General features: G+C 38.3%; 3 protein-coding genes across 4 annotated transcripts; 1 reads left to right on the plus strand and 2 right to left on the minus strand.

The window, feature by feature from the left end:
• Nucleotides 1-3,238: 3,238 nt before the first annotated feature.
• Nucleotides 3,239-12,418, plus strand: LOC121982374. 2 transcript variants are annotated; one of them, XM_042535396.1, is made up of 4 exons: nt 3,239-3,470; nt 10,752-10,904; nt 11,867-12,042; nt 12,153-12,418. In XM_042535396.1, exons 1-4 carry the CDS (start codon nt 3,309-3,311, stop codon nt 12,241-12,243), a joined length of 582 nt encoding a protein of 193 aa, XP_042391330.1. In that variant the 5' UTR covers nt 3,239-3,308; the 3' UTR covers nt 12,244-12,418. The 2 variants fall into 2 exon arrangements, with proteins under 2 accessions (XP_042391330.1, XP_042391331.1); XM_042535397.1 differs by lacking the exon at nt 3,239-3,470 and adding an exon at nt 6,303-6,501.
• Nucleotides 12,419-12,726: 308 nt separating this feature from the next.
• LOC121982373 (germin-like protein 8-14) lies at nt 12,727-13,551 on the minus strand. The gene has a single exon (XM_042535395.1). It carries the CDS (start codon nt 13,514-13,516, stop codon nt 12,872-12,874), a length of 645 nt encoding a protein of 214 aa, XP_042391329.1. The 5' UTR covers nt 13,517-13,551; the 3' UTR covers nt 12,727-12,871.
• Nucleotides 13,552-14,453: 902 nt separating this feature from the next.
• On the minus strand, nt 14,454-15,409 carry LOC121980153 (protein BIG GRAIN 1-like). The gene has a single exon (XM_042532116.1). It carries the CDS (start codon nt 15,407-15,409, stop codon nt 14,540-14,542), a length of 870 nt encoding a protein of 289 aa, XP_042388050.1. The 3' UTR covers nt 14,454-14,539.
• Between the last annotated feature and the right edge of the window lie 970 nt (nt 15,410-16,379).

Below are 16,379 nucleotides of genomic sequence, written 5' to 3' on the forward strand. Positions count from 1 at the left end.
GAGGGCACCATCCAAAGCCTTGAAGGCGCCTCCAATGTGTCAAATCTAATCCCAAACTCGTTACTCCTTATCTATGATGAAGTCTAAATTTTATCCCTTAGAAGGCGTCTTTTATAGCATCAAAGGCGCTTTCCATGAACAATGCAAAGACGGACTTCCAATACTTGAAGGCACCTTAGGTACTATTCACTCAAGGTCTTTTTGCTCCTTTTGCCTTGCAAGTTAGGTTAGTCTAACATAATAATAATCTATCTTGTAAAATAAAGTTAGCACAATAATAATATTAAGATTTATGACTTAGACCTTGTCTTCTAGGCCAAGATCTAGTCAGGATCTCAATTTAGGTTTTTGAAATGAACCTAAATTGGATTGCCGCCTACTGTCCGCTCAATTGGGACGCATCCTCACTTAGTCACTCTCCTCAACTGACTTATCTTTACTTACCGTGTGTCAAGTTACCTCCTTGACGTCAATCTGACCCACCAGGTCTTCCTATTGAAATCACACATCCAGACTTCACTACTCGGGAATTGCACATCCTGATCTCCTATCGGAATCATACATTCGGACTTTACCACTCTAGAATCGAACATCCCGACTAGACTTCCTACTTGGTGTCAGGTCCTCTTGACCCGTCAAGTTAGTCAACCATGCACACTCAATAACAAAGTTAGATTATGATAACACCTAACTTAACTCACTTATTATTCATTAAAATCTGAGCTAGACTGTTAGTATAAATTGTACCAATAATCTCTCTCTTTTGATGTAATGACAATATGGGTTAGAGTTAAGAAAAGATATGAAAAAAATAGTAATACTAACTGATTCAAGCGAAAAACATTTAAGAAAGATCAATTATTATTTTATTCTCTTGATCATTTTAGGATTAAGGTTTTCAAGTTGAATTTATTTTTCTTACTTGGTCCTTATCGTCCCCCTTTGATATTCATCAAAAATAATGTAGATAAGTAGACCAAATTGTAAATAAATAATCAAGTAATAATTAATGCAGAGTGATAAAAAACTTATAGGTGTATCAGAGGAAGGAGTTAGTAAAATTTTTAAAAATATTTTAATAGAAATTTTTGACTCTTCAAAAGATTTTCAGCATTTTGAAAATTAATTTTGCAATATAAATCATTTGTAAAACTAAATTTGCAAACTAGTTTTCAAGATAGATTTCAAAAATAATTGAAATTATTTTGTAAATTATTATTTCAAAATAAATTTGAAAAATAGTTTCAAAGAATTTCTCCAAAAATAATTTTGAAAATATTTACAATCTAATTTTCAAACAAAAATATTTAAAGGTTTTTTAAAGAAATTTTTCAAAGTGAAAAGATAACATTTGAATAAAACTTTTCAAATATTTTTTAAACATTACAAGAAATTTAGGATTCAACCACACCCAATAGACAATGATTTTTTGAAAAACTGTTATTTTTTTCTATTTAACAATGATTTTACTAAAAATCATTGTTGTTGGCCTATTTTTTTTTTTAAAAAAGACAACAGTTAGAAAAAAAAAATCGTTGTCTTATATATGTTAGAGATAATTATTTTTAAAAGTTATTGTTGAGCTTAATTTTTTGGGTCTATAATAATAATTAATAGTTGTCTATTAGCATTGTTTATATGATAATAGACAACAATTTAATTAAACTATTGTCTATGTGTCAACGGTTATCATTCAGTTAATTGAAAGGACAATAGTTTTTCAAAATTATTGATTTTTTTGGAGGGTTAAAGACAACCGTTTGGAACAACCATTGTCTTTGTGCAATGGTTTTTTAGGCTATGATACACGTTTAAAATACAACTAAGTTTGTTCTGTTTCTCACAACACCCAAGTATCTTACAAAAAAAATAACAATTTTATTAACAGTTATCTATGTTCATATTTTTTTTATTTTAAATAACAGTATTTTAAACCACTATCCTTTTAGATTGTTTTAACTTTTATAGGTCGTTGTGTTTTTTAATTTTTTTTATATTGTAAAAACAATCATTTTAATAAACCGTTGTTTTTAATGAAAATATGGAAGAAGACCAACATTTTTCATCCTGTCTCCCATTGGAAATCATATTTTATAAAATATGATAAACATTCAAGAATTTTGAGCCAAGTTTTTTTTAAAAAAACAAAAAAAAAAACAAAGGGCAAATGTTTAATTAAAGAAATATGATATACTCAATAAAAGAATCTATGAATTATTTAAAAATAGATATATAAAATGATAAGACCCATAAAAATGAAATTATGAATTATGAATTTATATGTCTATCCTTAAATATTTTATTGAGATTTTTCTTTGAAAATATAGCTCCTAATTAAATACATACACAAGGGAGTATCATGTTATATTTCGTGAAATCTTTTCATTTCTCGCCCTCTTCGCATTGCAGCGTCCGTCTTTTTTTGCCCTATTATATCTGCTTGCCGAGGGAATTGAGCAAAATGCTTCCCCCTCTCCCCTCCTCTTCCCCTAACATTTCTATCCTCGTTTTTTCCTTATTTTTTTTTTCAATTTTATTTAATTTTATTTTTTAATTAATTTTGTTTTTTATTTTTTTTTATCAATACTTATATATTGTTTAATTTTATTTAATTTTTATTTAGTTTTACTTTTTAATTAATTTTATTTATTATTTTTTATCAATTTTTTTATTTTATATAATTTTTAACATAATCTCACTCTTCCTTTAAATTAAAAAAAAAAATTAATTCGATACTTAAATTACCCCATCTAACTCAACATTTTCTCTCTTTAAATCATCTCATCCTCCAACCCTTTAATTATTTTCCTAATTCAATACTTAAATTACTCTTATCCAACTCTTGACACATGTTAAAACATTCTCTCCCTTTAAATCATCATTTCCTCCAACCCTTGACACATGCCATATGTCTGAATCTCTCACTCTCCTTAAATTACTCATCCTCCAACTATTAACACTTATCAAAACATTTCAACGCTTGATATATATCAGACCTCCTCTCTTTTTATATTACCCCCCTTCTAACCTTTAATATATATCAAAATTTATCATCTTTTTAAATTATCCTCCTCCCAACTTCTGACACCTATTAAAATTTCTTATCCTTTTAAATTATCTTCCTTCCAATACATTTGAAGTATTTTTAAATTATCTCACTTTCTAACTGTTGGTAGGACCGGTAGAGGAGGCTGTCAGGGGTGCGAAAAGCACCTCTAGTTTTGGAAAATAAGTATTTCTGTATCTCCTTGACACGTCAGTCGGATTGATCCATCTCCATTTCGAGGGTTTTCTTCTCCACGGCAATTATGGCAGCAGGTCCATCCGACTCCGATTGGGCGCCCGTCGGGGGAGAACGTAACGAGCCGGCTACTCTGGACGAGCTCTACAACATCAACGTAGTTCCGTCCGAGCTCTTTTTCAAGTTCCGTAAGCAAATTGAGAGCTTCCGCGTCGGTCTCAACCTCGAGGTTCTTCTTCTTTCTTTGTTTTTTTTCCTTTTGTTCGGTGAGTTTATGATAAGATTACACCTTTATTATGCTTCATGATTCACTTGTCGCACTGATTGAATTTTTTCTTTTAGAAAAAAAAAAGAAAACTTCTTTCTTCTGTTTTTGAGCCCTTGTTCTGTTGAAGTAAAACATGCAATTCTATCTTTTGAATGCTAAAATTGATAGCTTCTCTGAAAACTGTTTCAGAAACTGAATATTAGGTTCTCCAGGTTTGAATCCTGAACTCGTGAAATAGTTCCTTTGTTTATTTTCTTATACACTCTCTTTAGCTTTCAAATTGTCATATAACCAACTCAAAATCTATAACATGGAACTTTCATTTTCTGTACTCTGTTGGTGCAGGAAGCATCCGACGATCGAACCTAAGTTTTGAAAATGGCAAAGGGATTCAAAGTTAAGATTCCTTGTAGTCTAACAAGTCTACTTGAGGATTTCAGGAAAGTCCTAGCTGCGGTTAGGCAAAGGGAAAACCCTAGGGGGCGGTAACCCTAGGTCATAGGGGGTGGTAACCCTATGCGGAAAGTCTTGGCAGGTCGATGGCTTCAGGCAAAAGTCCTAGGGGGTGGTAACCCTAGGTGAAAAGTCCTGGTGTCGCGAACCAGGTGAAAGACTGAGTTGGCCGGAAAGCGGATGTCTAGCAGAAAGTCCGGAAGCGTCGAGTGCTAAGCAAAAGTCCAGTCGATCTGGAGGATCGCACTGGCAACAAGTAAATCTCCTGAGTGGAGTAGGTGAGGACGCGTTCCCCGTAGAGGGAACAGTAGGCGTCGGGTCGACCTAGGGTTTCCGGTCAGAAACCCGAAGTCAGGCTCGGATAGTCCGGAGACTATCATTATCACTTCTATTATGCTTTATGTGCTAACTTTGTGCTACAGGGTATACTTGGGATTAATGTATCTTGCAGGGACCAAAGTGCAAAGATTAACCTCGGATGAACAGTGTTCGAGGCACCTCCATGGAGCTTGGAGGCGCCTCGGGTGCAAAAGCTGACCTGGCCGCGAAGCAAGGCTGAAGGCACCTCGGTTGGCTACGGAGGCGCCTTGGGAGGCGCCTTGGAAGGCGCCCTGAAGACCCATGAAGGCGCCTTCAAGGTGATAAGGCGCAGAATGGTCAGCGCTCATCTGCACGGTGGACTCGGAGCTATGGAGGCGCCTTGAGAGGCCTTCAAGGCGCCTTGGATGCCCTTTATAAGGGGACTTCGAGCAGCAGTGAAGACCATCAAGTTTCAAGTGATTCCAGTGCTACGTGCTGCTCAAAACAACGTTTCGAAGTACTGCTACTTGTGTCCGACGACCAGGAGCTCCGGATCTTCATTTCTTTGTCGTCGGTATAATTATTTATTGTCGTTTATTGTACTTCAACTTGTAATTCTTATCGAGATTATAGTTGTTGCCCACCGGAAGCGATCAAGGATCGCGGGCCTTCGAGTAGGAGTCGCCTTAGGCTCCGAACGAAGTAAAACTTCTTGTGTCCCTCTGTGATTGTATTTGTTATTTCCGCTGCGTATAGTTACTTTGATAGTTTTACGATTCCGATACGTTTAAAAATAGCCATGAGCGCTATTCACCCCCCCCTCTAGCGCGTCTCGATCCAACAATTGGTATCAGAGCGGGGTCGTCTTGAATAAGTGCAACCACTATTCGAGACAAGTTTTTTTTTTTCTTGGTTTTGTTCGGAGTCGATTAGAATTTAGCCTCATAGCTATATTCTAATTTTTTTTTACGAATTGATTTTTTGCTCAAAGCTGGTCAATACCACTTGAGCCTGTTATTTTTTTTTCCTCCCGCACTACTAATCCAAGACTTAGTCTTGGAATAGATCTTGTTGTTTCTGTTCGTTTTATAGATCTAAATGGCCCAACAAGAAGGATTTAGCACCGTTCGTCCCCCATTATTTTCCGGAGGACTTCGGATATTGGAAGGGGCGAATGGAGATTTATTTAAAGATCCAGTTCGATACCTGGATGATCGTCAAAACAGGACTGCAACTACCAACTGATACAGACGGTAAGCCTACATCCTGTGAGAACTGGGAGCCAGCATTTATCAAAAAGGTGGAAGCAGACGCCAAAGCCACCTGCACCATTCAGTGCGGTCTTACCAAAGAAGAGCTCAACAGAGTCGGTCCATTCTCCTTCGCAAAAGAGCTATGGGAGAAACTGATCGAACTTCACGAAGGCACCTCGGAAACCAAGGTAAGTAAGCGTGATTTGTTACTAAATAAACTATACAATTTGAAAATGCAGGAAGGCGAGACGGCAAGCTCTTTGCACGCCAGAATTCAAGATATCCTGAATTCTCTACATGGAATCGGGCAGAAGGTAGAAAATAGAGATATAATGAGGTATGCCCTTAACTCATTCCCTAGAAGTACATTATGGGCATCAATGGTAGATGCCTATAAAGTCTCTAAGGATTTGTCCTTCTTAAAATTAGACGAATTATTTAGTGAATTCGAACTCCATGAACAAACTAATGCACAGCCATCCGAGAAAGGGATTGCTTTGGTTGCAGGAACGAGTCGAACACGGGAATCAAGAGGACGGCGAAAAGTTGAATCGGAATCAGAAGACGAACCCGATTCAGAAGATTCAGAAGATGAACTGGCCAGCGAATTTGTGAATCTTGTAAAGAAACTCTACAAGAAGAAGAAGGGCTTCAACAAGAAAGATCTGAAGAAGGCAGTTCAATACAAGGAGACTCAACAGAACTCAAAGACAAAATTCGAAGTCACTTGCTACGGGTGCAACCAAAAGGGGCATATAAAAGCCAACTGCCCTAATCAAAAGGAAGCCAAGAAGCAAAGAAGAAGGAAAGTCCTAAAGGCAACCTGGGACGAATCCTCCTCGGAGGACGAAGACGATGAACTCGACCAAACGAGTTTACTTGCATTGATGGCCCGGGACCAGATCAGCGAATTCGAGAGTGAGTCAGAAGCCAACTCCGAGCAAAGCCACGGATCCACATCCGTTTCCGAAGGGCCAAACTCCGCTGTAAGTATTCCTAGGCTTAATAATTTAGTCAATTATTTACTTCGCAAATTAGCCAAGTCAAATTTAAAAATTAAGTCACTTTTAAAAGAAGTAACCATTCTTAAAGGAGTAACTAACTCAAAATCTTTAACTGAAGATTCAACTCAAGTACAACAACTTGAGAAAGAAAATTCAAATCTGAAAAATCAGTTAAAAGATTTAAAAATTACTTTAGAAAAGTTCTCTCTGGGCTCCAAGAATTTGGACCTAATTCTTGGGACACAAAGAGCCGTCTACAATAGAACTGGGATAGGATATAAAAGTAAAAAGAAATACAAATCTTATTTATCCTTAATTAACAATCAAAGTAGTAAATCAGTCCAAGCATGGGTCCCCAAGTCCAAATTGATAAATCAAATTGGACTTGGCCAATACTGGGTTTCGAAGGATCAAATATACTACCTCGACAGACCATATCGAGGTCGTGATCCAGGGAAAGCTAAAATGAAAACGATCTTAATTCAAAATTCGAAATTAAATTGAAAATTTTAAAATTAAAAGTCAAAATTTAAAATTCGAAATTAAATTAAATTCAAAATTCGAAATTAAATTAAAAATTTAAAATTAAATTTTCAAATTTAAAATTCGAAATTAAATTAAATTCAAAATTAAATTACAAATTCAAAATTCAACAAGTCGAAATTATGATAAGTAGATGGAGGATCCAAACTAGCTGGCACCTCCAACTGAACTACCCGACAGGGTAACTGAACCTAATTTACCCGGAATGAGTAAAACAAGAATAGATTACCCGGCAGGGTAATTAAGGTTAGATTAAAACGGAATAAGTTTAACTTGAACCACGGTACTGGTGAAATTTTTGGATGATAGTACGTTAGGGAAGCTTGGGCATCGCATGTCTAGGAAGATATGGCTTCGACCTGGTGCATTTGACCGAAGCTACCCTTAAATGGATCCTAACTAGTTAGACCAAGGTTTAGTATTAAGTTCAATGGGTAGGACTATTTGGAAAACCTCGAAGGCATGGTTACTTTAATGAGTTCCTCGTGACTCACCATAGCCCAGAAGTTTATCCAAAGAATGCTTACTTATTGAACCCAAAGCTAAACCTGAATCTAACACAAAGTTAAACCAAACCCTTAAATATAACCTCAATTCATCTCACAACAATGATAGGATTCCCTGATTGAAAATTTAGATCGGGTGAGATGACTAAGTAATTAAAATCAAACTGATAATTAATTCAAAACTCAAAATTCTTTCAAAATTATTTAAAAATTTTTTCAAAATGAATTTCAAAATTATTTAAAAATCTTTTCAAAATATTTCAAAATTATTTTAAAATTTTGAAAATATTTCAAAATTATTTTAAACTTAATTTCAAAATCTTTCAAAATTATTTTAAACTCAATTTCAAAAATCTTTAAAATTATTTTAAACTTAATTTCAAAATCATTTTAAAAATCTTTTAAACTTAATTTCAAAACTCTTTTCAAAATCATTTTAAAAATCTTTTAAACTTAATTTCAAAACCATTTTCAAAATCATTTTAAAAATCTTTTAAAACTTCATTTCAAAATTATTTGAAAAACCTTTCAAAATCACTTTCAAATTCTTTAAAAATCATTTCAAAATTCTTTTAAAAATCATTTCAAAATTCTTTCAAAATATTATTTCAAAATTCTTTTAAAAATCGTTTCAAAATCCTTTGAAAAATACTTGAAAAACTTATTTAAAAAATCCTTTGAAAAATACTTGAAAAACTTATTTAAAAAATCCTTTGGAAAATACTTGAAAAACTAACTTGAAAATCTTTCTCCCCTAAATTTACGAGACTTCCAAGAATATGGAATTAGCCCTGAAGGAAATGGAGATTTGAAGCTTGAGCATGCTCATACTTTAGGGCTCTGATACCTGAATAAAACAATCTGGATAACTTAAAATCTATTTAACCTCATGCTTGGACTTAAAGACCAACTATTTAACAAATTCTTACTCCTATCTTTTCAAAATTAAGTTTTAACGCTAAGTACCTTTTAAACTGAACCTACATTCTCAAAATTCATTATTTGCAAAAGACTTAGCTAAAGTGACTCATATCACAACCTTCAAACTGTGTCAAACTTAGCCACCTTATAAATTTTAACTCTAAATGCTAAAATACTTTTCTAAGTTAAAAGTATTAAAAAGCATATTTCTTTACTTGCATTTACTTGCAAAATTTAACTCATGGATTTCAAAAGACTTTTGCTAAGTAAATTGAGACTTCAAATTTCTTTACAAACAATTTGGCTCCAAAATTTAAAAAAATAAAAAAAAAAAATCTAGCTAAGTTTTTTTAACTTTAATTAGGTATGTCTTTCTAAATACAACTAAGTCTCAAAAGTGGCTAAAGACATCATTCGAAATCATCCATATATTAGCCTTTTAAACTTAGGTGAAAAATATTCCGTTTAACTAAGTTTCACAAGCCTTCTTCTTCCTTCTCTCAAAAAGATTGTTTTCTTAAAATCTTAAAACTTGCTTTCAACTGATTTTTGATATATGGCAAAGGGGGAGAGTAGAAGAAAATTCAAAGAATTAAAGAAAATTGGAAGAAATTCAAATTTTAAAAAGTGAGCTTTTATTAAGGGGGAGTCTTTATATTAAGGGGGAGCTCTGCACTTAACTTAGTTCTGCACTTAACTAACATTATGCTTGTATTTTCATGCTTAGCTTTGAATGACATTTTTTTCTTAACTTTGAATTTTTGTTGCCATAATAAAAAAGGGGGAGATTGTTGGTGCAGGAAGCATCTGACGATCGAACCTAAGTTTTGATAATGGCAAAGGGATTCAAAGTTAAGATTCCTTGTAGTCTAACAAGTCTACTTGAGGATTTCAGGAAAGTCCTAGCTGCGGTTAGGCAAAGGGAAAACCCTAGGGGGCGGTAACCCTAGGTCATAGGGGGTGGTAACCCTATCACGGAAAAGTCTTGGCGGTCGATGGCTTCAGGCAAAGTCCTAGGGGTGGTAACCCTAGGTGAAAAGTCCGTGTCGCGAACCGGTGAAAGACTGAAGCTGGGAAGCGGATGTCTAGCAGAAAGTCCGGGCCGAGTGCCGAGCAAAAGTCCAATCGATCCGGAGGATCGCACTGGCAGCAGTTCTCCGAGTGGAGTAGGTGAGGACGCGTTCCCCGTAGAGGGAACAGTAGGCGTCGGGTCGACCTAGGATTTCCGGTCGGAAACCCGAAGTCAGGCTCGGATAGTCCGGAGACTATCATTATCACTTCTATTATGCTTTATGTGCTAACTTTGTGCTGCAGGGTATACTTGGGATTAATGTATCTTGCAGGGACCAAAGTGCAAAGATTAACCTCGGATGAACAGTGTCCGAGGCGCCTCCATGGAGCTTGGAGGCGCCTCGGGTGCAAAAGCTGACCTGGCCGCGAAGCAGGGCTGAAGGCACCTCGGTTGGCTACGGAGGCGCCTTGGAAGGCGCCCTGAAGACCCATGAAGGCGCCTTCAAGGTGATAAGGCGCAGAATGATCAGCGCTCATTTGCACGGTGGACTTGGAGCTATGGAGGCGCCTTGAGAGGCCTTCAAGGCGCCTTGGATGCCCTTTATAAGGGGACTTCGAGCAGCAGTGAAGATCATCAAGTTTCAAGTGATTCCAGTGCTACGTGCTGCTCAAAACAACGTTTCGAAGTACTGCTACTTGTGTCCGACGACCAGGAGCTCCGGATCTTCATTTCTTTGTCGTCGGTATAATTATTTATTGTCGTTTATTGTACTTCAACTTGTAATTCTTATCGAGATTATAGTTGTTGCCCACCGGAAGCGATCAAGGATCGCGGGCCTTCGAGTAGGAGTCGCCTTAGGCTCCGAACGAAGTAAAACTTCTTGTGTCCCTCTGTGATTGTATTTGTTATTTCCGCTGCGTATAGTTACTTTGATAGTTTTACGATTCCGATACGTTTAAAAATAGCCACGAGCGCTATTCACCCCCCCCCCCCCCTCTAGCGCGTCTCGATCCAACATACTCTGGCTAGTGAACTTTCAACTTTGTAATTATTAGGCTTGAGAGTTCAACATACACATATTCAACATTCTCGTGAGAAGTTATCCTTGCTTAACAGTTAGTATTGTTTCTATTTTATGCGGTTGCAGCAACTAAGTTTGTGACTGCTATTTTGGAGAGTTCATTCTGCAGCACTTTGCCTGAACTAAGTTTTCTTGCAGCTAGCTGATAGATTGTCTTTTCTTGTCTCAGTTTTTCAACTTTCCTACCAATGAATATCAGGCAAAGCTAGTTTTAAAACCTACAACATCAGATAGGAGGTGGAAGTTCATTTATGAGCCCTTGCATGGAGATATTCGTCTTCTCTCAAAGAAGATACCTCTTACTAAATTTTTGACTCTCCAGGTTTGTTGTCTTTGACTGAACAACATTCTGCTCAAACTTTTTTTCTGAACGTGCATAAGTATACTTTTGCTGCACTAATTTTCTCATTTAGTTTTGCTTAGTTATGTGAGTTGCATTGCAATATAACTTATTGTTCTCATAAAACCCATGATTCATGTATTGTCCCATGCATCCCATAATTTACGCTGTCCTGGAGGATTGGCCCATGTGTCAAATGATCCAATAATTCCATGTTACAAACTTATATAAGGGCTTCAAGTGTAACTAACTTGCATGTTCTAGGTAGATAAAATTTACTTTTACAGATGTCTCATTTTCTAGGTATATAAGTTATAGGAAAGACCCGTGTAAGTCTACATGAAAGTTGTGATGCCCATTAATTTATGCAATTGCTTGCCTAACATCAACATGAATCTTTTTAGTCTCTCTCTCTCTCTCTCTCTCTCTCTCAGCTGATTTGAATTGTCGGAAGGCAGGGATACATTGCCAATCACAAAATTGTGTAGTTGTATTCTGTTTGTCCTTTTCAGTTCTCACGATATTAGTGCTGCTTTGTGTATAGGACTTTTATGTTATAAATTTTTCCCAACATAGCTCACTGTTCTTTTATTCTTCATTTGATGTAAGATTAAATAGAAATTAATGATATTTATAAAAAAAAAGGATACCATCTAGGCATACGACAAAGAGAGAATTTTTGTTTTTCAATACAATCATATGCCAAAGAAACTTAACCAGCCAACAACAATAAGTAATGCTTAAATTCAGTAAGTTTATTCCCTGACATAATTTTTTATGACAACTTTACCCGTTATACTTGTAAGATGCATTACTTGGATATGTGCCGCTTGTCTTGAAAATTTTATGTTATTGTGATGCATTATCAACAGATTGTGCACCAAAGAAGTACATAATTAAGACGAGATACTTAATCCATGATGACTTGTTGTTCCTTAACACAGGTAGGAATTGGTCATAGTTTCCACTTGAATGCAACTGGGTGGAAATGGAAGCTATCTACATGCTTGGGTGGAGATGGCATTTCCCAGATCCGGAACAAGACATCGATTGGTGTTTGCCCAGGAGTCGATTTGAGGATTGGTTGGAGGGCAGAATATGTACTTCCTGAGATTCATGGGTAAGTACTCGATGCTTCTATTCATATTAAGTTACAGTTTTCGAATGATAGTATACGTTTTGGATATTGAGTCGATTGCATACAAGTTTATATTGGTCGATACTTGACAGGGCGGTTGGCACTGGGGAACCAATGTTCAATATGAATTATGGTCGCTTGAATGCATCAATCGATAGATTCGAGGCAATAATCACTCATTGAAGTCATCTTTCCTTCTATATTCTCTGATTTAGTCAAAACACTAAAAGAAGAAAAACAAAAAACATTTTTTATGTATGCTACATGCTCTCTTCTTCTAGAGTATATATTTGCAATTCTTGTACAGTGTTCCTCAACGCTTAGAAAGTAAGAAAGTGTTGAAACGTGGATTGCTCTCTTTGCTTGATATCCTTTTTCTTGGCTTTAACACGGTTTCTTGTCATTGTTAAAATTTCGATAGTATTGTCAGTTCAGGTATATCACTTTGATATAACACTTGTAGATATTGAAGATTCCCATTGGATGATATTTGATTGCATGTGGATATTGCGGCCATGGAATTCTTGTTTGACCATGATAAGTATACTAAACCTCCGGGTATTCTCATTTATATTTTTATTTTATTTTATCGTTACTAATGAAGTCTCCATATTTCTTTATTAATGTGCATATGTGAGGGAGAAATAAATTCATAGGAGAAGAAAATTAATGGAAAACTTATTGGCATTAGCACTAGCACTGGCAGTAGCACATCGCATAAGTAGAAAATCCACACGAACATCACCACATAATGCAAACATGAACTGAACATAGGATTCGCTAGGGAGGTTAAACACTTGAATTCATTATCTTAGCCAGATCCTCCTAGCAGTTTCTTAAGCTTCTTCACCTCTGCGTCGTCCAGGAAAGTGACGGCTTCCACTATTTCGGACGGCAGGTTGTTGCTGAACAGCGATAACGCTGTGATCTGGATCCCAGGGTCGGGGCTGCTCAAGCTGACAAAGGCCACCACCGGGCTATTGCCTGAGTTTATCTGGAAATGCAGCAATCCTTGGGGGAAAATCATGGTGTCTCCAGCATGGAGCTTGGCGACATAGACGTCGTTGCTGGAGGAGATTAATCCGGCTATAATGATGCCCTCTATGACGACAAGAAGCTCAGAGCCGCGGGGGTGGGTGTGGAGGGGGATGACGCCACCGACGGCGAGGTCAAGACGAGCAGCAGAGATGCTGAGACCATTAACGGCTGGGAACTGGCTTACAAAGGCAGGGGTGACAGCCGCCTTGATGAGGGTGGAAGTGTTGCCGGGGGAGGCCAGGCCGGAGAAGACAAAGTCACAGTAGCCTATTTCGGAGACTGGTTTGCAGGGGTAGCCGGCGGGGGTGTCTTCTTTCGAGAGATCCGCAACACAGAAGTCTTGGACGAGACCGGTGGCTAGAGAGAGGAAAAGGAGAGAGAGCAGAAGTGGGAGCACCAGAAATCTATCAAGAACCATTTTGCTCTACTCTTTTAAGATTTTTTGAGCAGAGATGGATTGCAGTCATTATATATATAGAGCCAAGAATGTGAGATTTGGAGGTTTCCCGTGCATGGAATTGGATTCATAATGGAGAGGATTTGGACTGGCTCGAGCTTATTACGAGATCTACATCTCGAGGGATGCATTTGATCGAACCACAGTGAAAAAGAAGAAGATTGTAACGGAGCATCTAAACTGAACCCTCCGACGATCGTAAAACACTCATGACACTTCATTAGGCATCTTTTCATTTTGTAGCATTTCAAGGTTTTTCAATAGTCGCCTTGGGGTCACTGGAAGGCATCGTAGCCGTATGTCTGACTCTTTCAATCGAACATGTGGCAAAAGATGATTCGTTCGTTTTCAACGTCCCTGTCAATCCGTCCCTAAGTTAATACAGAGGAGGTAAATCACAGGTGATTACTAATCATTAGTACAAATGGTCAAAACATGGGGGAGGTTATGTTCGGTCACGTCGAGTTTCGATCTCAAGATCTCATCTAATAACTCCCTATATTTTAACCATCGCACCATCCCGAAATAACAATCGACAACTATTTACCGGAGGGAAAATGACAGTGCAATCAACGTCTGGTCCATTCTCTTCATCACATGCGAAGAAGAGAACAAGAGAGAAGGCATATTACAGCTCTGCAGGTCAATTGTACGATTGACATTCAGCTTCTAATTCAAGCATGCATTCCCCTTCTCATATCCCACCCACGTACGGCACGATCACACACATGCATACAGGCAGGAGAAGTTAGAAATAAAATAAAATAAAATTCACTTGAAATATCCCGGCTGTCGATACTTAAGTCTCTTATCTTTAATAACGATAAATATAATTTATGAGATAAATATATTTTATTATTGTAATAGTTAAAATAGTGAGGGTTTTTTTTAACGCTTTATTGAATTAAGGAGGCAAATTGAGATTGAGTCAAATTACAAGGTCAAGCTAGTAAAATCCCCAAACATTTAACGCGCGAACATAAATTAGGTCAACGGGTTGCTGAACGTTAGGGCACGATTTGCACTCAAGTCGGTCGTCTCGTACAACGGCAGCTCGCCTCCTCCTCTATCGGCCGTCGTCAAATTCTCCAGCTCGAACAGATCCGAACTCGATTCGCTTCCTTCCCAGTCTCTTCCGTGCTCCTCCTCTTCCGCTGCCGTCGCGGCCGCCCTCAGCAACTCCTCCATTCTCGCCGCCGCTTTGGTAGAGCCGTCCTGTGGGTGTTTGTCGCCGCGCGGCCGCGCCTCCTGCTCCGGGTGGAAACGCACCGTCTTTTTCTCCTTTGGGGTCGCCGACGAGTTCCTTGCCGGATCCTCCCCGACCCCGGCTGCAGAGGTGGCGGGGGGAACGACCTTGGACTTCTTGGGGCTCCTCGCGGTGGCGAGGAGCGAGGCGAGAAAGCTCGCCAGCCGCGCCCCCGGCGAAGTCGGGGCGGAGGACGACGACGTCCTCCCCTTACTAAGGCCTCGGAGCCCTCTGTGGACGGATCCGCACCGCGAGTTCTTCTTTCTATTATTCTTCTCCGTCGCTGGTGAGTCCGGCCGCGGAATGTTGGAAACCGAAGGATCGACCACGAAATTGACGGTGCGGCGGCCATGGTCGATGCCTGCATTGCTGCGCGCTCGAGAAACCGCCGCGCCGGCGTCCCGGCCATGCCACGTCAGCTGTGCTGCGCTTTTGCGAGGTAACGAGCCATCTGCTTTGCCATTTCCCCTGCTTTTACTGTGATCTGTGTTGTCGTTGCCGTCGATGGATCGGTAGATGACGTCCAGTAGGGAGGAGGAGAAGGATGGGCTCCTCGATCGTGTGCGATGGAGGTGGTGATGCGATGGTGCTCTCTCCCATCTCTCCATTAACCCTCCTTCTCTGTCTTTGTGAGTGCACACCAGGTGTTCGGGAGAATGCCAACCCCAGCTTTTGATAGAGATAAAGAGAGGGAACTCTCTACACAAATATATAACGTCTAACGAGGGAAATTAAAGGGGAATTAGTTGGTGAGATGTCCTGGGACGTGGCTTGCCTTTCTTATGCAACCCAACCAATGTGTTTCTAATCCAAGTGAACCGATTTGCCAATCAAACTACACGAAGTTTGTTTCAACCAGAATGTCTTCGTTCATCGAATCTAAGGCTAGCAATATTGGCCATGACTCCCTTTGACTTGACCGCAAGCATCATTGTTGTTTAATTGGATATGATTGGCCTCTTATTTTTTGCTCCAATATTGATGCTATCTCATCCATCACCTTAGTGTTTGTTTAAGGCGACTTTGCCGTTCATGCCAAAAGAAACCATTCACACTCTCAAGTTGTCAAAATCTAAGGTCAATCTAATTTCTTATGCCTCTTTTCCTTCACATTTTTCACTATTGTAGATTTGTAGTGATGAGGAATCAATCCATTTAGTTAAGCTGATGAGGCAGGAAGCATTAGGTGGAGGGAGGGGCCATGAATCCACACCACTTTGATTGCTTCCCCATGTCACGTCCTCATCCATTGATTAAAAATTTAGGCCCTTCCTCCACTAATCATTGTTTAATGTTGGGTTTAGAAAGCGAGCTATGATCTTTCTTCACATGGATATGTTCTCCCCAATTCCAAATTAATTTGCAGTTGCCATTACATGCATGTACTGCATAACAAATATTTGTATCACTTGTAATGACAATTTAGTATTAGAGGATTGTCAAAGTTTGAATTCATGTACTGTAGAAGTTTACCCTTGTCCCTTCTACCCTGAATACAGATTGCTCACATCCAACGTGGTTGGAGTAGAGAAGTTAAAAAAAAAAAAGAATTGTTTGTATCAAAAGAAAAAAGTATAT

Source organism: Zingiber officinale, chromosome 5A, assembly GCF_018446385.1.
Source record: "Zingiber officinale cultivar Zhangliang chromosome 5A, Zo_v1.1, whole genome shotgun sequence".
NCBI classification, from domain to species: Eukaryota; Viridiplantae; Streptophyta; class Magnoliopsida; order Zingiberales; family Zingiberaceae; genus Zingiber; species Zingiber officinale.